Here is a 26,134-nt window from a genome sequence, read left to right on the forward strand (position 1 = left end):
TCTAATCTCTCCTAGTAGATTAAAAAGAAGACACAGAAATACCCAGACAAGGCTACAGAATTTTCCACTGTCAATTTTTAGAGCAGATAAATGAAAATTTTATGTGCATATGTTCATGTGTGTGCAGGGGTGTGTGTGTGTGTAGGCCAAAAACTTGCCAAGCAGGCTAGGCTGGCTGGCCATTGAGCCCTGGCTCTGCTCCTTCCACTCCTCCCAGCACTGGGATTATGAGCATGCAAAACAACATCAACATCCAGTTTTATTTTGTAAATTTTAGGACTGAACTTAGGACATCAGTGTTTTAGCAACTGAGCTCTTGAGCTCTCGCTGCAGCCCTATAGAAATATTTGAATATCACAAATGATTAACAGGCTTCATGTATGTATGTATGTGTGTGTATGCATGTAATATATCCTGTATATGTGTGTGTGTGTGTGTGTGTGTATATATATATATATATACATATGTGTGTGTGTGTGTGTGTGTGTGTGTGTGTGAGATGTGTGTATATATTGCCAAGCCCAATGGTACCGGCTACTAAGGAGGAAACATTACCACAGGCTTGCTTTGGCAGCTTAATGAGACCCAAGTTCTAAAAATAAAAAAAAATTAAAGACAGTTCAGGGAGCAGGATAAAAACATTACTCAGATGTAGTGTATTCGTTTAGCAAGAAGGAGGCCATAGGTTCAGTCCTCAGTATTGAAAATATAGTAAAAAAAAAAAAAAAATATATATATATATATATATATATATATATAGTGTAGCATAGGTGTTATAACCTTGCAAGGTGTATATATTTCTACATTTATATTCATAAAATGTTTGATAGGAAGGAGTGGATTGATGATGTAATCTCAATTGAAGACAATGGCTGCAAGCTAGACCTGAGGTCTTTCAACACTGGAGGCCTTTGGCAGCTCTTGGACTATGTCTGTCTGCTCTCTGCTCTGGTTCACGGTACAGATCTTCTTTATCTTTAGTGCCCGGGCAGCCTCTGGTTGCTTCCTGCTAGGATAGATAAAGCCTCCGTTTTACTAAGTGAGCCAGCATCTCGCAGTACCAAGCCTCTACTAGGCTCTCTGGCTGGGCTCAGGCTCCTACACACATGTCTCACTAGACCTGCTGGGCTAGCTAGGAGCCCTAAGGCCATGGTATAGGGCTGTGCCTTCCTTCAACAACTCTATAGATTCTCCTTGTATCTGAAAAATTATTTACTGTGGTGATGCGCTGTGCCTTTTTAAGAGAACAGATGGCACCTCCAATTAGAATGCTTTTAAAGGAAACCCTAATGAGAATATAAAAGCCAACAAATTGACTTTTTCATACAGTACTTCCCTGGCACACAATAAATCAAATATATAATGAGGCTCAGGGAAATTGTAGCTTTATTTATACATGTTTTGCCTAGCGTTGTATGCACCCGTGTCCTGTCCCCTGAGTCTCCTCACCAAGTGCTTGCCCCTCCAGGATGAGGGACAACGTGTCCAGGAGCTGTCCTTGGCCCCACCTGCCATAGCTGTGTGTACTTTGATTTAACAGTTTATAGTCTGAGTCTTCCCTCTATGTCTGGAGGCACAATAAATGGGGGTATGTAAAGGTGCAATTTCCAGGGTGACATGCTTCCTCCCTATCTAAATAAGGAGTGGAGAATATAGTGGAAGCCCACTGGTGAATATTCCAGAGCTGGCAGGAGGGAAAAGCCTGCGTGTCTAACTTAGAGATGGTCTTGGGATATGGGAAGTATGGAATGAGGAACTTCCAAGGCCAAATTAGAGGCATTGAAACGTTCATATTTTCCCCAAAACTGATTCAATAGACTCATACCCATCCAGGAAGGGGGACTAGAAATAAGCCTTGATAAACAAGTGGGAGAAAACAGAAGCACATTGACATTCTGAGTCCCTGGCCATTGACTTGACTTCTTCCAGTTGACCTTATCATGGGTTGGGTGAGTTGATAGTTTGTCTCCTAAAGTGGGAAACTAGAGGCCTATAAGGATGAGCTGCCCTGCAGAGGAATCCTGGCCAAAGGGAAGTTCTGTGAGCAGAAACACAGGGTAGTGTTTCCTGTAGATAAACTGCCAGAGGTTGGGTGGATGCTCTAGCTGTTGTATAGACTGGTGTTTGGTCTGGCTACCTGGGCAGTGGCATGATCTAGCATCCTTAATGGAATCTAAAGAAGTATATTGCATATTGTTTTTTAGGCCCATGGAAGACTGCCATCCAGGATAGGGACTCTTAGAAATCAGAGGGGGAGACACCATTAGAGAAAGATGGGGACCTTGGCTAGCAGGAGAGGAATCACTTCTGTTCATCTCCACCCACCTGAGAAGAAAGGCAGGGGAAATCAGTTTACAAGATGATGAGCTTTTCCTCAGCTCAAATCTATAAGCATCGATTGAGCTCGGGACCTTGATCTAGAAGCTGCTTTCATTTCTCCTCTGCACCCAGAAAAAGGTTACATATGCTACAAGGCCATGACTGAGAAATTCTTCTACCCACTCCAGTTAATTTTTTTCTGTCCATCAAACTATAAATGTGAAAAAAAACTATAAATGTGTATGAAATATACCAATGTGGACCTCTTCACTGGGCTGAGAGGGAACCAGTCTGAGGGGTGTAAGGGGAGGTGCCTGCTCACAGTGAGACACACCAAAGCATCTACTGCCAAAGAAAGTTCTAGTCTGCTTACAGGCTAACCTGCAATATTGATCCCAGAATGCAATGGGAATACTGCGAAGTGAGATCATCCCGACTCCGGGGCTTTAACACTTAGAGAGGGAAACGTTATGTAAAGTGGTGCTCAGGGAGGACAGTGCTCCCTACCTCCCATGCTTAAGGGAGAGGAGACCAGGGGGAAATTATCCTCTCCCAGCCAGAGAGTACAGCAGTTCTGCTTTTAGAAGAAGGGCTGCTTTTTCTTTCCACAGCAGATAATGGGAGAGCGGACAGAGCTGATGCATTAACTCCCAGTTTCTAGAATTTACTTCACTGAGAGGGACACTGTAGTCAGGTTTCTAGTCTTGTCATCTGGCCGGAGTTCAGATGTGGGACACTACAATGGACAAAGGGGATGAATATTTAGACCTGATACTCAAGGATTTTCCAGTGGTATCTAAGGCAATTACTAAGTAAATGGACAATTGGCGAAATTCTGAGAACTACCAGGGGATCAGACACTGAGAAGATGCACTAAAGAGTGCAGTTTTCAACTGCAGGACCAGGAGGGAGGGGCATCTTGGAGGAGGCAACTGCAAGTTATAAGTTACTGCAATATATGAGTAGATTTTGATTTTGCACACAAAGAACTCTATATGGGCCATTTTTAAATTTTTGTGGGAAGAAGCAGTCCTAGGGGCTTGTGAGAAGAAAGCCCTCACGTCTGGAAAGAGAATCAGGGAAGGATGCAATCTTAACCACAGGTACCCTGCTGAGATGAAAGAGGAGCCCTCTGCTTCAGCACCACGGCCAGCACCCCACTTAGCATTTCCTTAGAAGTATGACTGGCTCTCTCCTCAGCTCAAGGTCCACCATGTGTACAGTCCAGGAGTCGGACCCCCCAGCCCACAGCCCTTACCAGACACTTACTAGTGCACGCCACTTCTGGGGGATCAAAGTCTGCTCGGTAATAGCCGGTCCGGCAGGTGCAGATGGGGGACGCCTCTGAAGGGGAGCGGCTGTTGGAGGGGCAGTGGGAGCAGCCTTCAGCTTCCTGGCTGGCCTTGAAGGTCCCGGCAGGGCAGGCTAAAACACAAAGATTATATAAGAGTTATGGAGGAATGGCATCCAGATACCCTTCCCTGAAAATAAAAATGAAGGTTTTGTCATCCTGAAACAAAACAATGCTGAATTGCCTCCTCATACCAAGTGAGCATCTCAGATGGAGAAAACCCTGCTTGATATTTCAGTTCTCCAAACATCCTGACAATGGCCCTTCTCAGTGATTTTCCTCTCTCAGGTATGTCAACAGATTTTATTAGTAAGATAAGTCTAATGTTTATCTGGGTATCCGGTACACAAATGTCTAGTCCTTCCTCCTACCTTAAAAGTCAGGGCCTCTCCGAAGCACTTGAAATGTAACCTCTTAGTCACAGATAAAAAGGGGGGAGGTATTTGTTGGTAATGACCATACTTCTGACTCTTAAATGTCATATTGCAACAAACACAAGGGCCACTGGGATGTATTCATTAGCATTTGCTATGAATGATGGTTAAAGGACTAGAATTCACAAGCAATTTTTTTTAAAAGAAAAATTAAGGTGATTTCAAGGTCACTACCTTAACAGCATCATTCTACCATAATTGCTTCTTCATATGCTTCTAGGACAGGGAGAGTAAAAGAGGGGGTCTCGAAGGCAGCTTGTGTCATGTGCTTGGAGTCACCTTTCATACATGTAGCAATAGGAAAGGTTAGGGACAAAGGACGCAGCTAGGCGCTTACTCAGGGTGTCCTCATTGATGGGTACCTCTCTGAGTTTCTTGGAGAGCCGGTCTGTTAAGAGTCAGGCCATGTAATGCTTGTCCCCACACTGCCCCACAAGCTGTGGCCATATCTCATCCACTGAGACCTGGGACACGTGGTCTCATGCTTGCTGATCCCCCCAAATTATGATCTCATTGTCCCTATTTCCCCAAGGACTGTCTTTACCACTTCATTCCCCACTTCTCCCTGTATCCCTCAAGCCAGCTGTGATTGGGTAAAACCGACTACCCAAGTCAACTTGTTTGGATTCCCTACAAACCTCATTAATCCATTCAAGAAGTATTGACTGTATACCATAGGAGACCCTGCTGCAGGGGCCACAAGTTGCCTTCTAGGAATTTTGGATCCACTGTGGCCACATTATTTGTCTTAGTTAGGGCTTTTATTGCTGTGATTAAATACTATGACCCAAATCAACTTGGGGAGGAAAGGGTTCATTTCACTCATAGTTCTATGTAACAGTTCACCATCAAAAGCAGTGAGCAGAAACTCACACAGGGCAGGAACCTGGAGGCAGGAGCTGATGCAGAGGCCACAGAGAGTGCTGCTTATTGGCTTGTTCTCCATGGCATCCTTAGCTTGTTTTCTTATGGAACCCAGGACCACCAGCCCAGGGATAGTACCACCCACAATGTCACTAAGAAAACACCCCAGGGGCTTGTCTATGGTCCCATCTTATGGAGACATTTTCTCAATTGAGACTCCTTCCTCTCTGATGACTCTAGCTTATGTCAAATTGACATAAAACTAGCCAGGATACTTGTATAGTATGATGTGATTGTTGCCTGAACAGGGCTGTTGTAAAGGCTCCACTTATATGAAGCTCATCTTCTCAAATATATTATTCCCTCCTGAAAAGCGAGGAGGATTCTTTAATAATAGCAGTAGCCACCATCTGCTAGCTCGCCTTGTTATGTGTTTTATGTACATTATTCTATGGGGTGGCTATTATTATCTCCATTTTGCTAATGAGAAAATTGGGACATGCAGAGGTTAAAAACATACACAGGATCACTCAGCGGGAGAAATGATGGTGATGGGTCACATGTAAGCTAGTTCCAAAACATCTACCACTTTCCTGCCAAGACACGAAGAAAGAATAGTCTCCTATGTGGGGATTCCTCCATCAGCTGCTCACTTGAAGTGAGGAAACAGTCTCCAGTTACACTAGCTATGCCCTGGATGGGAGCCCATTGCAGAACAGAGGAAGCCTCTGTGAAATGGAACATTATCGAATGGTGTAAGCCAACTGCATTCCATGGAATACAAGTTCCTTGAGTTGTCCATGCCTATTACGTACAGAAAATATGAACCTAAGAATAAAGAATAAAGTTAATCAGTTACTACAGAATGCCTCAGAACTTCAGAAAGTGAAGTCTCCAATGCTAGGCTTCTTTTTGTCTTTACCAAGAAGGTCTCCTCTGCAGCGCATCCCCTGGGACTCACATTCCCTGGGACATACTGAATATACTGTTGTTTCACAAATGATGGGCAAACAACTGCCATTGTAACCCACATCAGAGATAGGCCACTCACAGACACATGTTAGCACATTCAAAACAAAACCTCTGTATCAATAAAAAGAGTATATTTGAATTTTCAAACAAAAGAATCGATCAATAAAACCCCAAGCAAAAAGCATCAACTACCATACTTGGGGCAGCCTAAAACTCTGGTTTACTAGTCATGTTTTAGAGCCTACTCACTGGGGTCTCTGCCCCTCCACCTTGCCCTTCTCTCTCTCTCTGCATCTTTCTCCTCTCCTGGATAAGTGTGCATTCCTTTGCACTGAGTCTCTAGTGTTCCTGCCCTGCTGGTTCTGAAGCCTCAGCTGCTTCCATGTGGCAGGACGCCTTCCTGGAGAGGGGAGGGGAGCTGGTGACTACTCATGCATTCGTATTCAGTCTCTGCCACACTGTAATTTTCCTAATGGACTGGTCCAAGAAGAACAAAGTGTTTTCACTTTCTTCTCAGCACTTAAAAGCCACCTTGCATTACATTTAATAAGTTAACAGCATAAACAGTTTTCCTGATATCCACAAGTGGAAGGGGGATTTGAAAATGCCTTTCTCTGAGATTTCTGATGAAGGAATGGGAGGCCTCTGTTCTGGGGGACTGGGTCTCTGAATTCAAAGGATGCCCCAAGGAGAGGAACTAGAGAGGAGAGGGTATTAGTTATTTTACTGTCTATTGTGTGATCTCTCTCTCAGTGTGTATACAGGTGCAAGTGCAGTATTTATACACTAATATGTACACATGTACTTATGGAGATAAGGGGTCAAAATTAGGTGTATTCTTCAATCATTCATTGTCCACCTTATTTTTGACACAGAGTCTCTTGCTGGATGTAGAGCTCACCAATTCTGCTAAGCTAGCCGGCCTGTACATTCCAGAGATTCTCCTGCCTCTACCCCTGCCTCCGTCACTAAGGTTATAGACATGTACCACTGTATCCTGTTTTTTATTACACAGGTTCCAGGGATGTGAACTCGGGTCCTTGTGCTTACACAGCAAGCACTTTTCTTACTAAAACATCTCCCCAGAACCTCACAAACTGGACCATAGAGAGATGTCCAGAAACGGTTGGAGGACGTAGGGCTTAGAAAGATCTGAGTCTATAGTCCCCAAGGAACTGAGAACTGGGCCATGGTTGCAGCATCTTAGCTCTGCCGTCTAGATGTGCTGGTTTTACCAAGGTGAGCATCTGTGAGTAACAGCAGCCCTCAGAGCCCCGATTTGATCATCTATAGAAGGGATCTATTTGTTCTGCTCACAACACACAGGTCAGCAAAACTGAACAAACGCAAATAAGTGGCACAGCTGGCACTCATGTCCCCACCAGGATAGCTCCCCTCAGCCCACTTTACACAAACCCTTTAGAAAGACAAGTTTTCTCTGAAATAACTTTACAAGTCAAAGTCAGAATAGACATGTGGCGCCCCGACGAAGGCATTAAAGCCTTAGTGTTCCCACCTAGACTGTTTCTTTCTGAGTGATTAGTGAATTATTATATCTATAAGATATATTTTATCTATAATTTCAAAATATTCTCATTTCATGTGTTTAACAGTTTAATGAAATCTGTGAACAGGCAGTCTCTGACTGGTAAGAATAGTCTTTCTAAATCTACGCACTTAACTTTGGGATTGTGACATGTAATCCTGCTGGCACAATATTTTCTCATATAGTTTATGCTTTAAATAACAGTTAAAGTGTCAGGCTAGTCCACAAAACCTTTTAAGCTCATCTTGTATCAGATGCCACTAATCAGAAAGAAATGTTGACACCATTGTTTTTTAATAAGAAAAATAAGTAAGAAGAGCGGGCTTCTTTTGAGAAAAGGCAGCTTTAATTAGAAGTGATAAGTGGACTGTTTGAGTCAGTTCTGGCAAAGACTATGCAACATGTAGACCAAAGAAATGAATGTGAACGGCCTGCCAGTCCGAGCAAGCATGACTCAGTGGGCACATGCTCACTGTGCAAGTGTTAGGGCCTGAGTTTGGATCCCAGAACACAATCCCAGTGCACCTATAGTGGGATGAGAGGCTGAGAGAATTCCCAGGATCTCATAGGCCAGCTAGCTTGCCACACACAGGGGAAAAATAGTAAGAATCTCTGCCTCAGACAAAGCAGAAGCTGAGGACTAACACTCCACGTTAACTTCCTAACCTCTGACTTCCTCCTGAGCACCATAGCATGCACGTGCCCACCACATGAATATGTGTGTGTGTGCACCCATGTGAAGACCTGTGTGCACTTGTGTGCACGCATGTGTGCACACACACACACACATACGCACACACGAAAAGGAAGAAAAGGAATGAAAGAGAGATGACTGATTTAAGAAAAAATAACAGTGAAATATTCTTAGTCATGTGTGAACACTTTTGAGGTAGACAACAACTCTTTGACTTGATATTGCAAAATCTAGTTTTCTTCCTCTATAGAGAACCATGATCCAATCATCACTATGATGATGAGCGCCGCCATTCAGCCACTGTTTGCTGAGGACCTGTTGGAAGCCAGGATGCGTTAGAGGAACAGAGCTGTGCATACAAATGGAGTATTGGACTTTAGGGGCTCCCTTTCTGATGGGCTGAAGCAGACAACAGAACACTGCTTCTGAAGCAGAACTACACTTGTGTGTACATTAGAGATCAGTCATGCAGGACACACACATTTTGGGAATCCAGCCTTATACGATGAGGACCACGTGAAACAGCTTCCTAGGAGGTAAGATTCAGGAAGGGAGGACTAGTGATGAGACTCGGTTGCTAAGGTCCTTGCCTAGCACCCATAAAGCTGTTGACTTGATCCCCAGCCCTTTGTAAGCCAGAAAGGGTGGTACATGCCTGCAGTCTCAACACTTGGGAAGTGAAGGCTGGAGGATCAGAAGTCCAAAATCATCCTTAGCTATATATCTAGTTCAGGGACAGACCAACAATAAAAGATTCAGAAGGGGGAAATAATCACAAAGCAAGCAAGAAAGAGGTGGAATAATTGGGGAGGTCAAAGAGGACCTGGGCAAGGAACATTTGGTCATGATGATAAGGGTGTGTGGGCAGTCGAGAGCCAGTTGCACTTCCCTGTGTATTCCTGAAAGATAGCAAGACACCATCGCACGGGGCTATATTTCTGACACAGAGGGAGAGGGACCACAATTGTCTCGTTTCTTTAAAAAGGAGGAGGATACTTCCCTTCATTGTAAGTGACCAGGTTCAGACAGAGGCTAACCTGGGAGAGCAGAGGTGGGGGCAGGCATACACTCTCCAGCCTCTCACCCTATTCCTGGCTTCAGCGGAAGGAGAGGATGGGACCTGAGTGCTCTACCCTGAAGCATGTACATGCTTCCCATCATCCAAGCAGAACACACATTTCCCTCTCCCTTTGAGCAACACGAGGAGGTTGGCACGTGTCAGCTCTAGCAGAAGGTCACCTTGGAATGCCACCCCCCACAACTTCTCAGTGTCTCAAAGCTGTAACAAATTGCCTGCTGCTTACAATGCTCTTGAGAACGCCCCTCTCCTCCCGTCCCTGCACGAAGCCTTCCAGTGACACGGAATCCATCACCTACAGTACTATTACTTTATAAAGAAACAGATTAAGTGTCTCATAAACAGTGCAGTGATTGAGATAATGGAAAGCGCCTCCCGTCCCTGTCTGCAGCATCAGGTTATGAAGCTTCTCCAAGCAGCCAGGAAGAGGAAATTAATAGAAGCAAGAGGGAATAACCACTTTTATGCAATTTCCTCAGGAGATAGTGGACCATCTAATCTTTATTGGAGCCCTTTAACCTGTCACTCAGCACTCACCAGAGCCTCTTTAGCTCTCGCAATTTTTCCTGATATCTAAGGAAGATAAGACGGAAACCTCAAAATATTATTTGATAATTTTTCAGAGGTGGAGGGTGCCCCCTGCCTCCCTCGCCTCCCTTCTCAGTGGAGGACTCGGAAAACATTTTTATGCAGCAGAAATGGAGGAGAGCTTAACTATTCTCGGTGCATAGTCCAGGAGGTCAGCGCTGCTCCGCAGGAAGAGGCTCTCTCTTTGCATTTTAAATGTGGGTTTTCTCTCTGCCACTGCCTTCTGTCCTTGCACTCTCTTTTTAATAATCTGATTACTTCTCTTGATCTAATTTTTTTTCCCCAAATGAGTTTGCAAAGGTTCATGCCCATGAATATCCATCCCCTGCTTAAGATCTGGGGCCTCTTTCTCAAGGCAGGTGTAACTGAGCAGCTGGTTCAGGGAGGTCTGCCTGCCTCATGGGCTGACAGTGAAGGGGCTGAGCACATTCATGATTGGGAAGAGAGAGGTTCACAGAGCACAGCCCCCCCCCACACCCCCACTACCTCCATGGGTTGCTCCCACTCTGCAGACATGTCTCTTTGCAGTTGCTCAGAACTCCAAGTTACTTGTGGTAGTGAGGGACCATGAACAGGGTTCTGCATGGCTCCTTCCTTAGTTCTTGGGGTTAGAGTCCTCGAGGGGTCTTACCCCATGAGTACTGACTCTAACCATCCACCCACCCACCACCTACCCACCCATTCATCTACTCCACTCACTCACACATACATCAATCCTTCTACGCATCTACCCACCCATCCACTCTCCTACCCATCAGTCAGTCAACCTACCCATCCATTCATCCATCCATCTACCCATCCGTATCCAGCCATCCACTCATCCATCTACCCATCCATATCCAGCCATCCACTCATCCATCCATCTACCCATCCATATCCAGCCATCCATTCATCCATTCATCTACCCATCCATATCCAGCCATCCACTCATCCATCCATCTACCCATCCATATACAGCCATCCACTCTTCATCCATCGTCTACCCATCCATATACAGCCCTCCACTCTTCCATCCATCCATCTACCCATCCATATACAGCCATCCACTCTTCATCCATCGTCTACCCATCCATATCCAGCCATCCATTCTTCCATCCATCTCCTCACCTACCCATCCATCATCCTCCATTTATCCATTCAGTCATCCATCTACCGACCCATCCACCTAGCAATTCATCCACCACCCGCCATTCACTCACACAACCATCCACCAACCTATATACCCAAACCACCACTCATCTACCCATTCTCCCATCCATCCATCTAAGCATCCATCCATGCATCCACCCACCCATCCATCCACTGCAGTAGTCTGGATGCTCTCCCAAGTCTAACTCTAGGTATTTTCATGTGTGTGTTTTCCTCTCTCCTGTGCACAGCACAAGCCTTCCATGTGTTATGGCTGGTTAAAATGGATGTACACTGAAAGTCTACTGGGTTAAAATCCCAAAGATCAAAGTAGTGATAACAGCAACTGCAACAAAAGATTCCTAGAGAATAGGAACTGAGGGCAGGCCTATACAGTGAGTATTCTTGCAGATTTTTCTGGAGAGTTGTTTAATGAAGATCTCAAAATATTCAAAGCCCTTATTCAAAGGTTAAAACTTCCAAAGAAAAGACAGGAAAATGTGGAGAAATATTTGTTCATGGACATTTGTCACAGTGTAATTTCTAAGGTGGAAGAAAGGAAAGGAGATAGGGAGGAAAAGACAGAAGGAGAAAAGGAATGGAGGGAAGAAGAGAGGAGGAACTTAAAAGTCTAATAAGAGAATATTGACTAAGTAAATATGGAACATTCATATAGTGGAATATAATATAATCATTAACATTGTATCTTAGAAAACTAATTTAGAAATGAATTCTGAAACTATATAAAGACTAGGAGTCTCATTAAATATGTTATTCACATCATACTAACTAAAATGAAAAGTAGAAACTTGAATTGTTAATAATTATTACTTTGGATATTTATCAGGATTTTTCGATATACACACACAGTTTGGTAATCAAAGAACATATATTCACTACATTTTAGATGTTTTTGCATCAGATACTGATGTTTGGATGCAGGTTCTGATCCCAAGGAGAGCTGGGTAAGGCAGGATGATGTGGACTAGAAACTGGCAAAAAAAAAGGAGAGCCAGGTAAGGCAGGATAGGGTGGACTGTGAGCTGGGAAAAGCTCTACAGCAGAGGTAGCGGGGTCTTGTTCTCTTGAGAGGAAGTAAAAAGCAAATGGGGGTAGAGGAGGCTGCCCAGAGGAGTCAGCACCTGCACAGGCCTTCAGCAGAGCCGTTAAAGTAGATGCAGAGATGAGAAGGTGGGGCAGAGGGGAAAGCGTGCACTAGGATTCACAAAGAGGGCCCTACTTGCCTGGGAAAGCTTGGAGCAGCTACAGAAGTGGCCAGGACCACGGAATAGCGATGGGGGCTGTGGAGGAAATGGGCCAGGGGGCATTCCATTCTACATCACCCAGGGCATGTGAAGCCAAACAGGTCTTCCGGTCTTTCCTCTCTGGGCCCAGTGCCAGCTGTAATGGACTGTGCAGTTGGGACACTTAGTTGTGTCATACGCTCATGTCACTCATGATGACACTTGCTGAAATTGATGCGTTCTGCAGACATCTTGACACAGACTGTAAGTCACAGTGCCATTAAGCTACTAACACAGCAGCAGTGGTATCAAGTCAGGAACTCATTAGCATGGAAGATGCTGAAGAGGTGAGTTTGATATGAGGTGGGGGTGGAAAGCTTTGCCTCAATACAATGAAGAAACCACAAGACAGGATCAAAAGTCCTAACAGAAGAATAAGGTCCTAAGGTGGAGGGACCTCAGCGGGTAGCCAGGCACATTAAACTCTCTCAGAATCTAGTACAAGGTTGACCTGAAACCCTGGGCCAAGGTCAAAGGGGTCTTTTCTAATAGTCTAAACTAATGCAGCAGATTGCATGCTTGTGTTCCATAAAATCAAATGGCATTTAGAGCTGGAGTCTTTGGAGGTGATTAGATCCTGGGGTTGGGGTGGGGAGAAGAGCCTCTTAGTGCTCTTACAAAAAGATGGGGAAGACAGCCCTTTTCTCTTTGAACTCAGTGCCATCTGCAAAGCAGGAAGCAAGCCCCACTAGATGCTGCACACAGGCAACTCCATCTTGGACAGCCCAGCTTCCAGAACAGGGAGAAATAAGACAACTGGTGCTCAAGCAGCTCACTGTGTGCGATGTGCAGTAGAGCAGAGCTGGCCAAGATGAGACAGACTCGCCAGCACCTGAGATGGCAGACACAAAGGACCTTGGGTTCTGATCCGGACCGGCTATGTCAGGGGACCATGCCAAGTCCTACAGCCCATGCTGAAATAGTGTGTGGGTCTGAAAAGTGGCTCTAAGAAGCTGATGGTTGCTGGAGTGTGAATATAAGCGAACTACCTCAAACCACCAAACTCTGGAACCTTTATCTGCAAATGAGGGACACAGGCTCATCCCATCTCAACCCTTGGGATTTTGACAGGGACAGAAGTCAAGGTAGGAAAGAACCCAGAACAGAAAAGTTAGGGTGGAACTCACTTGGAGACCAGGACTGAACTGGAACCTCTTGGGTATGACTGTGTCTTCATCCCAGACCTGTCCCCTACCCAGCAGACAGAACAAGAAAGACCAGTCTTCAGACTCATGCATCCTCAGAGTGGTAGAAAGACCTTCGGGACTATGGGATGTCACAGGGGAAAAAATTCTGTCCTTGCCATGCAGCATTTACACCCAGCAGACCTTCCCGACAGCCTCTCAAGGGACAGACTGACTTTATCCCAGCATAGCCCAGGAGGGTTGGGGCTGGAGGGAGATGAGGGAGCAAATACAGTAGGGAAAGCAAAGAACAAGGAAATGGAAGGGCTAAGCTGTGAAGGGCTGAACACTCTGAAAGAGAGGATCTGAGACCTTTCTCAGGCTAGCCAGTGAGTGGGGTTTCACTGAAACTATTCATTGCCCCAGCCTGCCTCTGGATGGAAGGGAAAGGTGGAAGGTGTGGCAGGGATTACTGGGGACAGCTGGCAGGCCCTCCATGTGCCCAGCTCAGACCTCAGAGAAGCAGCATAAGCATCCCAATTGCTTCATGTGGAGACATCCTGGAGTCTACACACCGGACATAGGTACCCACACATGAGGCAGGGGACAATAACAGTCAACACAGGAGTGGTTACCAGGCAAACACTGGGCAGACAGCGAGCCAGGTCCTGCATCTTCCCTGGTCCTCACAATCTTAAAGATGTTGGCAGGAGACGAAAAAAGACAGAGCAGGGTCCTGGCAAGGCACTAGCCAGGCTTTGAGTCGGGTGGCCTGCTCACTCCCAGGGCCTTGAGGGTCTCATCAGTGTAGGAAGATGGGTTCCAGAGGGGCAAATAGTCTAAAAAGTGTTTATGGTGCTCTTTCTACAGAATTCGCCGTACAGAGATAACCACGTGTGATTCAGAACAGAACTATGGGGTTTTCATGACAGTTTATAACACGGAAAAGGGACAACCTAAAAACCATAAATGGGAGCACCGTACACAATTTAACTTACTTTCTATTAGGAGGCTTAGTGACCTGTACAAATATTATTTATTAGTGACTGACTAAAAAAACCCACACATAATAGGAATAGACAATATCCTCCAGTACCTGTAATAACGATTTCATACATTTTAAATATACAGTAATGAGATGAGGGTAAGTTCCCCATGTTTTCTGATTTATATTTTCCCACTTTATGCAGTAAACTTAAATTGCTTTTTTATATAGACAAATATTTTCTTCAAATAGAAGAATGTTATAGAGTCACTCTGGTCATGGACAGTGTGGGAAGGACAAGGCAGATTTGGAAGTGGGGTATATAAGCCCCACGAACCACACGAATGGCCAAGCCCAACTCCTGTCAGGTTTCGGACCTCTAACTGCCAGGTTTCACCCACAGAATACTCCAACTGCCCCAGCTGCTGGACTCTGCCTCCACCCTACAAAATAAAAACAGTCTCTGGACCTGAAACCCCACCAATCTCCACCCTAAAAAGTTCCACTCCCTTCCCAAGAAGCTCGATATAAGCCTGTATCCTGTTCAGTTTGCTGCTGTTTCTCAGTGGAGCTGAGGCAGCCACCCTCCTGTTTGTTTTTTCTCTCCTAATAAATCTCTTGTGTGAGGTTTGTTGTGCAGTATGACTTTGTGGTATTTCTTGGCTCCTGGCTACCAGGATACCCTTCCATCTGAGCCATAACGCTTACAGGGTATGAAGTGAGAAGAAAGTCATGAGGGGGAGTGGGGTTGAGGAGGAGTGGGGTTGAGGAGGAGTGGGGTTGAGGAGGAGTGGGGTTGAGGAGGAGTGGGGCTGAGGAGGAGTGGGGAGTGAGGGGGAGTGGGGTTGAGGAGGAGTGGGGTATGAGAGGGAAGTGGAGTTTGCGTGGCCTAAAGGTTGGCACCAAACACCCTCACTTAACTTAGTTCTCCCATGTACCCCTGCATCTCCATGTCTTCAACTCTACCTCTTCAGTCAGTGCCCCCAAGTCACTGACATTCATTTGGTGCATATCTGTGGCCTTTTCCTGTCTGCCGTCACCTTCACACTGGCAAGAAGTTGCTGTGCACAGCAAACCTGGTGTGTGAGACGCCCAGTGGAGTTTCAGTCAGAAGTTTAACTCTCAAGCGTGGGCTCCAGGGCAGGATCAAGGCCTCTTTGACAACTGTGCATATGGCTCAGTAGGTAAAAGGCATTTACCATGAAAGCAAGAGGGCCAGAGGTCAGGTCCCTAGAACCCATGACAATATGGACATGGCAGTGTGTGACAAGCAAGAGATTTTGTTGTTAGCATGAGGTGGAAGGTGAGGGCACACCTTGGCATGTGTCTACCTGCAGACACAAGAGAATACACACACACACACACACACACACACGGTGGTAAGTCCTTGAGAAGGTGAAGCTACAGCCAAGCACAAAATGAAGGGGATAAGGAGGATGACCCAGGCTGGGGCATGGAGGAACTGATGCTCTACGAACAGATGCCTCTTTCAAGGAGGTGGCATCCTCTCTCTGCTTCCCTTTCAGCTACCCAGTATCCAATACAGAAAAAGGTGGGGACCAGATCAGTTCAGGCACCCTAATGAGCCCCAGGTTGTCTGTCCCCACAGGGACCCCCAGGGAGTCATCCTAGGCTCCCATTGTCTCAGCAAGGGCGGGGGAATCCCTGGCCATCCCCTCCTCAGCCCTGTGTACCCCCAGCCCCTCCCCAGCAGAGCCCAGCTGTCAATGTTCTAAAAATGCCATCAGTCTGGTGGCTGTGTGCCCACCGTGGACAAGCAGGACATATGCTGGCCATCAGGCAGCTTCCTGTGTTTTCAAACTGCCGTGTTTACCCTTAGAGAAAAGCCTTGTTTCTAAGCACTTCCCCAACAAACACCTTGATGGATTCAAACAACTCCAAACAAGTTCTTCAGATAAATGGAGGTGAGTGCTCAGTGGGTCTCTAAGGGTTGGATATGGCTGCTTGCTCCTGCCCAGGCTTCGGGCACAAGCAGGGTAGCTTGTGGTAAGTCTCCCCTAGAATGACACCACCTTTTCTGGCCTCCTTTGCTTTCTTAGCGTGAACTCCAAAACAAAATCAGAACATGCGCACACGCGCAAGCACACACACAGAGACACATACACCTGCATGCACACACACACACACACACACACACACGCACGCACACACAGGCATGCACACCAGAGCTGTGTATGGTAGCATGCGCCAAGGGAAAAGAAATGAGGAGAGAAAGAGAAAAGAGAAAAGCAACTAGGTTGGGGTGTGTGGTACAAATCTCATTCCCCCTCCAAATCCGACAAGGCAAAATAGGGCTTTCTTGTAGGAAGGTTGTTGTAGGCCTCCTTTTCCAGGTTCTTCCCTCCGTGATTTTAGTGAGCTCACACATCACAGGCAGACAGCATGAGAAAAGTCCTCTGAAACAAAATACCCTAGATCAGGTTAGCTAACATGCAGGACAGTGCCTCTGCTCCTGACTGCTGCGGCAGACATCACTAATCAATCAGTACACTCATTCCAGACTAATGTACACTAGAACTCTGGATCTTCTTTTTTCTTTTTTATTTATTTATTTTATTGATCTGTGAGGCAGGTTCTCACTATGTAGACTGGGCTGGCCTTGAACTCACAGAGTTGCCGGGATCAAAGGCATCAATCACCATGCTGGCCAAGCTGTGGATCTTTAACACAGCACTGAGGCAGCCACTGTAACTCAAAGACACCTGCCACATCCCAGACCTGGATTGGGGAAAAGAAGGCAGTGGGTTGGCTTGAGGTAGGTAGTCAGGGGAACATCAGAACATGCCAGTATCCAGTCCTGTTCTACCTGCCCACAGGGCTGTGGCATCAGGATGGGTCTAACACAGCTTCCAGAGGCTCGCCTTTGCCTCCACCCCATTCCCTCTACTCTTTCCCTGTTCCCTTAGAGGTCATCCAGTCACACAGCCTCCTTGCCAACTGGGAAGCCAGGCGCCCAATTATGCGCTCCGTGTGCGCTGGTGAGAGCGGAGTGATGTAGAAGTGAGCGTGCTAAGGGGGGCCGTATCTCCGGAGAAGGTCGAGTGCTGCATAAGTAAAATGTAAGATTAAGATTCCCCCCTTCCGTGGTGTACTTGATAAAATAATTCTGCTGTGACCTTTACAGAAACCCAGGAGTAAAAATGGGCACTGTGGAGTCTGCAGCTTTCCCCCAGGTCACCAAGCTGCAAACACATAAATCTGCCAGTGATATTATACAGCATGCATGGGGGATGGGCAGACCAAATAAATGACTTTTACTTTGTGGTAATGGTGGAACAAAGCTTTGGGGCTGAAACACTTGTGTTGAGTCTTCAAAACTGTCTGGACAGATAAGGGATGAGATATGCCTGCCTGTGCAGTGCTGACCTTGCCTGTGTGGCAGAACAGGCATGGCTATGCACCCACTTGACACAAGGCCAGAGGAGAAGAGCAAGGCAAAGCCAGCAGGCAAGAGTGGGCAGACACTGAAGTCAAGTCCAGCTGGCTCAGAAGGGGGCCTACTTGATGGTGTCTTAGATCCTCCAACACAGAGGAGTCACTAGAGGTCTCACTCCTCTAGTGAATGGAGTCACTAGAGGTCTTAAAGCCACTCCTGAGAAAGTAGAATGACCCGTGAGCCATGATTGGTGCTGGGATAATAAGATTATATGCATCCAAGTATAATAGCATCCAAGTTCAACTGCAGAGACCAACTCATGTTCGCCTGGGTTCTGTACAGAGGCTGAAGGTGGGGGACTTGGCCGATGCTGTTTTCCTGATCCACGAGTTTTACTCTAGACCTTGCCATCCCCAAAGGCATCTGTGAGCTAATGAAATGTGCTTGCAGGTGGTGGATGGGGAAGGCACCCCATTTTGAGCAGTACTGTGAGGCAAACTCCTAGCTTAGCCCTGGGACTGGGAAAGGAATGATGGGGATCTCACACTGGCAGCCTGAGTAGGCAGAGAAAGATGGGAAAGGCTGGGTAGCTGTGTTCTCCAGGGAGCCCATGTCCTCCCTGTATGCAGTCTCCTGGCCTGATCTGTTACCACCTACTGCTTTCGGGAGTACCAGGTAAGTGCTATTAAGGGAAGCAAAGATTAGAGGGGGCAAGGGTGCACTTAAAAGCTTAGGTCTTAGTGTGTACTTAGGGAGCAAAAGCCATGCAACTACACAGGGCTTGCAAAGGGAGGCGGAGAAGGAGCAGAGGGACAGACTGAGCACACACCCTGCAGAAGCGGGAAATGGGGAGCAGGCTCTGAGTAGTTATGAATTCAGAAAGGACTTACCCGAAGCAAACAGGGGTCATGAGACCAGGGGTAAAAGAGTGACTGGTATCCAGCTAGATAGGTGGAGGAGAAACTGGTCCCTTCACTGCTGAGGAAGGAGCCTGTTTTCCTTTGGGCAGATTTTAGAGCCAGGTTATCAAAGGCCTCTTAAAAATATGAAAGACTGGCATCTTCTACAGGTATGGAACAGGGTGGGGTGCTTAGGTGCAAGATCTGTATCAAGCCTGTCACCACCAATCAAGAACATCTCTAAGACAGCCTTGATGTTAGTAAAAGTTGTCTTATTCATTGTAGCAACAAGGCTAGGGAGACATGATGGCCCAAATTCAGGACCTTAGAAGTCACCTAAGAAGCCAGGCATGGTAGAGCATCCTTGTAACCCCAGTACTGGGGAGGCAGGGGACAAGCACAGGTAGATACCCTGAAGTTCAGGAAACAGCCAGCCTGAATCAATGAGCTTTTGGTTCAGCAGAAATCCTAAATATTAAAGATGGGAGGCTGGGAAGATGGTTCAATGGGTAAGTGCATTCTACAAAAGCAGGAAGACTTATGTCTGAATTCCAAGAATCCACATAAAAGTCAGACGCCATAGTCCATGTCATTTATCTCAGCGCTACTACAGCAAGATGTAAAGCAAAGAAGAGATAATCCCTGGGAGCTTGAGGTGCTAGCCTGGAGCACAGTGGTGAAAAACAGGAGACCCTGCCTCAAAGAAAACAGAAGGTGAGGACCAGCATCTAAGGCTGTCCAATGACCTGTGCACGCACATTGTGGCACATGTATGACCACACTCACACCTTACACGCATGAACATGTGGGGGAAAGGAGTGAGGGAGGAAATAAAAGTGGAGAATGCTCGAGGAAAGACACCCCACACCTTGGGCCTCTACCTCCACGTGTGCACTCACACAAACAAGTATAAATCCCACACACACAACAGACAAATGAAATAACAAACCAGACATTGTGGCGTACACCAGTAGCCACAAAACTTAAGAGATGGAGGCAGAAAGATCAGGAGTTTAAAGTTGTCCACAGTTGTGTGGGGGCTTTGGAGGCCAGCCTAAACTACATGAGACCCTGTCTCATACAATAACAACCAATGGTGACAATGAACTATGACCAGCTTTCACCATGGACAGGTCACTTGCTCAGAATGACCTCATGGCCCCATCGTAATAGTTAGCTTGTCCAAGCCTTATGCTCCCTCATTTTTAGGGTGTGTGTGTGTGTGTGTGTTTTGCTGGAGACCAAACCTATAAGACGTCCTAACCCAGGGTTGGGTAATTTGTTGCTAGAGATCTACCCTGTGCCTTGCATGTGTTAGGCAAGTGTGTTGTTAAACTACATCTTTGGCCACTATTATTCCTAAAAGCACAATCATCTTGCATTATTTCTTTCTGCTTCTCATAGGCAAATAAAAAAAAAAAAAACATACCCCTTCTTTTCAGCTGGGCTTTATAAAAAAGAGACCAGCAGTCTCATTTTGCTAACAGTGACAATGAGGCTCAGCAGGGTTAAAATTGCTCAGAGTTCCCAGATAATGTTGGTTACTTTTCTAGTTGTTATGACCAAATGCCCGACAAGAAGCAACCTAGGGGAGGGTGGTGTTACTTGGGCTCTCAGTCTGTGGGATACAGTCCAGCATGGTGGGAGTGTGAGGTGGTTGATCACATGTATCCCCAATCAGGGGTTATGAGGGGAGTTGTTGGAGACCCATGCTCTGCTTGCTTCCCCTCCTCTCTCCTGTCTAGTCTGGACCCCTAGTCTATGGGATGGTACCACCCACATCCAGGGTCTGTCTTCCCACCTTAGCCATACCTTCCTAGAGATACCCCCACAGGCATGTCCAGAGGTTGGTCTCCTAGGTGACTGACTCTCAAGCTAGTAAAATGACAATATTATCCATCAGAGAATCGGAATTCAAAGCCAGTGCCAGCTCGGCCTAACATGCAAACTCACCGCCTTTCCAGCTATTTTCTGTGGAATGTTGTTTGTACAGCCTGTGAGCTTTCTTTCTTTATGTATATGTGGATAAAGACTGGAAAATGCCCAGCTTCAGATACATCTGAGTCCAGATGAGAGGCTTGGACACAAATACATCTCTTTCTGATCACCAAGGGCATCTTGCCCTACTTTCTCTGCCTTCGCGAGAAAAAAAAATCACACACACACACACACACACACACACACACACACGGCTCCCATGGCCTATGTCATAGGTTGCTCCTGCTCCCCTCTGAGGCCTGCTGGCCTGGATTCCTGACCAGGCATGAAATCATGATGTATGGATGTGGTCTCCAGGAAATTTGCAGAGGCATGCTCTGGAATGGAAATTCATTTTTCCAGTGGCTTCTGGGGCAAAGGAAGAAGGAAGCACAAGAAATATATGAACAAGATGCATCTTCCAGTGGATGCTTGCACAGCCAGGAAGCGAGGGGGCCGGAGTGTTCACAGAAGCCACTGTGCCCACCTCAAACGAGTGCCAGTTGAGGCTCTAAGACAGCGAGACATCAGCTGTCTGTGTAACACAGGACATCCACAGTTGGCATTCACAGAAATGCCAGTCCACGTACCTACGTGAACTATGTTTCAGCTCAGGCCTGCTTCCCAGATAACTTCAGGATAGGTCAGCAGGTACAGAAGCAGCCACCCTGCTGTCTCTCCTTGTGAGGGTGCAGAACAGAGAACGCCAAGTGAGCCGTGTGCCTCTGAACACAGACGTCACCACAGCCAGGCTAGTGATCATTCTGACTCTATGAAGTGCCGTGACTGCACCCCCCTCCCCCATTTCTGCATACAACCCTCATTTGTTAATGACCAGGATAAAGGGCCATGAAACAATATTGCTCCCATGTAAGAGGGCTGAATCTCCGCTCTCAATACGAATCCAGAATTTCATCAGGGGAACAAAGGCGACTCACCAAGACATGTCAATTATTTCATAATGACAGCTATTCAACTCCTGAATTCATCAGTGGGGGCTTGAAATGCATCGGTTCATCAAGCCGAGCACGTTTCTGAGCAGTCTCTCACCAGTTGGGAATCGGGCCGTAATTGCAATACCAACACTCTTTGACTTTCCGTGGGATTTCTCAAGGAGACAAAGCGTTCTGACACAACCCTTTCCCACCCAGCTCTGAGCCTCTTTGTAGGTGAAATAATGAAAGCACTGCCCCCCCCCCAGGACTCAGGAGGCAGAAACAGGAGGGTGGGAAGCTCAAGGTCAACTCGGGTCCTTTAGGTTCTTGCAGAAGAACCAACTGGAAGCTGATAAAAACTCTATGATGGTTACCAGCCGCAAGAAACATACATAGAGGTGAGAGGTGAACGGGCAATTAGCTGGGAGAGGAGGGCTTCCTGGAGGAGGTGACAGGTCATGTGGGTTGTGAAGCATGAGCTTGGCAAATAAAATAAGGAAGTACATTTCAGGCAGAGAAAATGTCAATGCAATGTGCAAAGGTGGTAACAAGGCTCATAGATGTCTGTCAATGGCCAAGTGCTCTTGGTGATGGCCCGTTATCAACCTTGTAAAGATGCTGATGCTGTCATGCGGACTGACACCTGGTGTCCCGAATAGGCAGGACAGTCTTGAACAGGAAGACTGCTGAACAGAGCCTGGAGATGAGCAAGAGCCAGGAATGCTGAAAACTCTCACGCCAACTCCTGGCTGTCTGGCACTCCCGCACCAGCTCCCCGGTACAACATAACCCTTTCTACTTGCCTGTTTCCTACTGCACAGACAACATCATTCAAACACCCTTGGGGCCATTTGGCTATAGAAGCAATGGAGGCTGAGGCCTGGCTGGGGTATCCCAGCCTTCCTAGCCCTGAGGTGGGGCCTCACTCTTGGCTTCTGCAGTCTCTGCACCTCCTGAGTCCAGAGCAGAAGCCAAATGCAAGGGGTTCGACCTCCAGGTACCACCTCTCTTCTGCTAAGAGGGCTAAGGAAGTCTATTCTCTCCGAGGCTGGCCTTCTCTCTGCTCAGGAGATGCCTCTTCCTAGAGAGAGGTGCTCTCTGCTCTCAATCAGGGCTACACTTCAGACCTTCATGGGGCCCACTGTGGATTTATGATTTAATTTGTGTGTATGGCTCTAAGAAATGATTTCAGAGCTGGTCACTTAAGAAATGATTAAAGACCATCATTTCCAACCCACAGCACTCCCTGGGGGAAGGGAAGTGGTTCGAGACAGAGGGAGGTGTTAATAATACGCTGAGATGGACGCATAGCAAGAGACGCCAGTCACCTGGGAAGAAGACAGAGGCAGGGAGGATGGGCCGGATGCTGGAGGCTGCAGGCTGTGTATGAGCCCCGCCACACCTGACAATGCTGACACACTGGATCTTAGAGGAGCTAGCCACATCCGATCTTCCTGATGCTATCTTTGCCTAGACTGGCAGATTCCATCAGAGGCGGGCCCAGTGAGCAAGCAGCTCATCTCCTTGCCCCAGCATCTCTGTATCTCAGAGCAGTCAACCCCAGGCCTGAATGTGGGAGATTTCAGTGAGGAGGAAGGAGACCGCTCAGAAAGGTACCCTCCTACTGGTAGCTTTCCACGTGTCGACACAGACCGGAAATTCACACGCAGGAGTCCTAAATCACTCCTGGCATCTCCTCAGTGCACAGCCGAATGTCACACCGTCCCAATTTATGAGGTGTGGTTATAAAGTTCCAAGACCAGTAATGAGCTCGCAAAGACAAGCTCAGCCTCCCTCCAGGAATTCCTCAATGTCGGTGCTGCTCTCAGTACCTCCTGGTGTTCATCAACGGACTCTGCCAGGCAGGAGAGAGCACAGAGAAGCCAGGACCAAGCCTGCCTGTGTCTGCACAGGTGAAGGCAGGTTATGTGAAAACAGGAAGTCTCAGAATGTCACAGGAGGCAACAGCGAGGCCACTGAATCCATGAATTCCCCTTCAGTGTCACCTCTGAATATGAGGCTGTTCCTAAGCCCTTGCAATCAGGGAGACTTTGATGCAGCCAATCTGAACCTTGGGCTTGTCTGGGAAATGGGGCGAAGGAGGGCGAGAACAGCTTTCCTGTTTGCTGTGTACCGGTAAGCCGGTACAAGGCTCGACGCTGATGTTAATTACAACTAGCAAGGCTGCCTGTGCAAACCCTCCCAACATCCATCATCGGAAAGATGACGTGATTTTTTTTTCAAGGTTTTCCTGTAAATAGCCTGAATGCACATTCTCAATTATACTCTGTAACACCTTTCAAGAAAGGGGGCAGAGTGGGCAGGCAGAAGCACAGAGACGTCCCTGGATATGACAGGGCAGAACCCCAGGTGGGCATTGCAGGATCCATTGTGTTGTGCCCTCCCTGGGCTACACCTGTTCTAAGGTGAGGCGATTACTGAGACTAGACTCATAGATCTGAAGCTGCTCGAACATACACTTGCTTTCTGTCAATCAGCTATCCTGCAGTTAATGCTACAGAGGACAGCTAACGTAGTTCCTACCACTGTGACTCTAATTGAGATGTGCCAACCATATTCTCCAGGCTAGGTGAGCTCAGGTACTCACGAAGCCGAAGGTAGGCCCAACCCTGCACAGGGAAAGGCGAAGTGGAGACTCAGCTCATCATCCAAAGTCAGGCCTCCCAGAGAGATTTTCCCATTAGTCTGCAGGGCTTCTCCATCAATAATGAGACCAAGCATAATGAAGATAAATATTTTGCAATGAATGGCCGCTTTTTCACATGGGGAAAACCCATTCAAATTAAAGACACTTTGGTTTCTCTCTCTTTACATTTATTTCATTTTCTTGGCATATCTCTGAGCTTAAAGAAAAATGTTTCCTTTAAAAAGAAATAAAAAAAGATCAGGCAGAGGGAGAAACATAGCAAGCAGTGAGAGCAGCGTGTCTAGGATGCTGCCACCAAAGCACACCAATGGTGCTGCCTCGGCACCTGCTCTGGGGAAGGCAGGCCGGTCCCAGGACAGATCAGCCATGAGCTCTCTGCGAACCAGCCGGTAGAGTAGGAGAGGCGCCACACTCAAGGAATTCATTTCCTTGTATTATTATTGTTTTTAATGTGTAAGTTTTTAATTAACTCGACACTAACTCTTGTCTACTACACCCCTAATCAAATCCCTAGTTGGAGATGTGTGAGAGGAGCATGTGGGAGCACCAATGCCTCCACCTGTCCTCCCCAGCCAAGGCAGACGTGCTCCTCCTGACGGGACTGACTCTCTTCCCTGTTGCCCAGTGTTCCTGTCCTGATGGTTTCAACTTCCTTCTTATCTTATCTTTGTTTTTCTTTCTTTCCTTCTTAATCCAGACTGACCTCTAACTCCCAACGTAGTCAAGCATAACCTTGAACTCCTTATTCTCCTGGTGCCACCTACTGCATGCTGGGACTGCAGGCATTCAACCTCTGTCCTCTGGATGGGTCACAAGACCTGCTCCAAAGCCTGTAGCCTCCCTAAACTTCTTTCAATCCAGCTATCATCACTCACATACTGCCCTCTTACCTTCTGGGCTTTAGTTCAATTTTCCCACTTGGTACCCCAGTCTTGGTCAGAAATTCCTTTTTTCATAAGCTCTCTAGTTTTCCCAGATGTAGCTTAGCCATCTTTGCCTGCCAGAGAGATCCCACACTATGGTCCTCTGCCATCTAAACACCTTTTCTCTTATTCTCTTTTTTCTAGTTTATTTTTATTAAAATTTTTAAATACAATCTTTTCTCATTTTGCTTAGCTATCCCCGCTCCCACCTTCTACTGCTTCCTCCACCTTCCCCACACTCCAACCCAACCCCCCCCATTCACTCTTCAGAAAGGGTAAGGCTTCCCATGGGGAGTAAACAAAGTCTGACACTCCACTCCCAGGCCTGATCAAGACCTCCCCTCTATATCTAGGCTGAGCAAGGAGTATCCCTCCAAAAAGAATGTGCTCTTGATGCCAGTTCAAGCACTAGGGATATCGCCTGGTCCCACTGCTAGTGACCCCACAGACTGCCCAAGCCTCACAACTAATCCCCACATTCAGTAGGCCTAATTTGGTCCTGTGCAGGATCCCCCACTATCAGTCCAGAGTCAGAAAGCTCTCAGTAGCTCAGGTTAGCTGTTTCTCTGAGTATCACCATCATGGTCTTGACCCCTCTGCTCATATTATCCCTCCTCCCTTCTTAGGCTAGTCTCAGGTAGCTCGACCCAGAGCTTCACTGTGGATTTCTGTATCTGCTTCCATCAGTTGCTGGTTGAAGGTTCTATGATGACAATTGTGATAGTCACCAATCTGATTACAGGGGAAGGCCGGTTTACACGTCCTCTCCACTGTTGCTTAGTCTTAGCTGGGATCACCCTTGTGGATTCCTGGGAATTTCCCTAGTGCCATGTTTCTCAATAGCCCTTTAATGGCTTCCTCAATCAAGATATCTCTTTCCTTTCTCTCCCTCACTGTCCTTCCCCTTTCTTAAGCATCCCATTCCCTTATGTTCTCCTCCTCTCCTCC

At 46.9% G+C, this 26,134-nt stretch overlaps 1 protein-coding gene across 1 annotated transcript in view; it reads right to left on the minus strand.

The window, feature by feature from the left end:
• Positions 1-26,134, minus strand: part of Ephb1 (EPH receptor B1) — a 432,751-nt gene that overhangs the window by 144,088 nt on the left and 262,529 nt on the right. Inside the window, exon 4 of the mRNA XM_057767268.1 lies at positions 3,589-3,744. Within this exon, the coding sequence (XP_057623251.1) occupies positions 3,589-3,744 (156 nt within the window). The remainder of the gene's footprint in view (positions 1-3,588; positions 3,745-26,134) is intronic.

This window comes from Chionomys nivalis, chromosome 4 (assembly GCF_950005125.1).
Source record: "Chionomys nivalis chromosome 4, mChiNiv1.1, whole genome shotgun sequence".
In the NCBI taxonomy this organism is placed as follows: Eukaryota; Metazoa; Chordata; class Mammalia; order Rodentia; family Cricetidae; genus Chionomys; species Chionomys nivalis.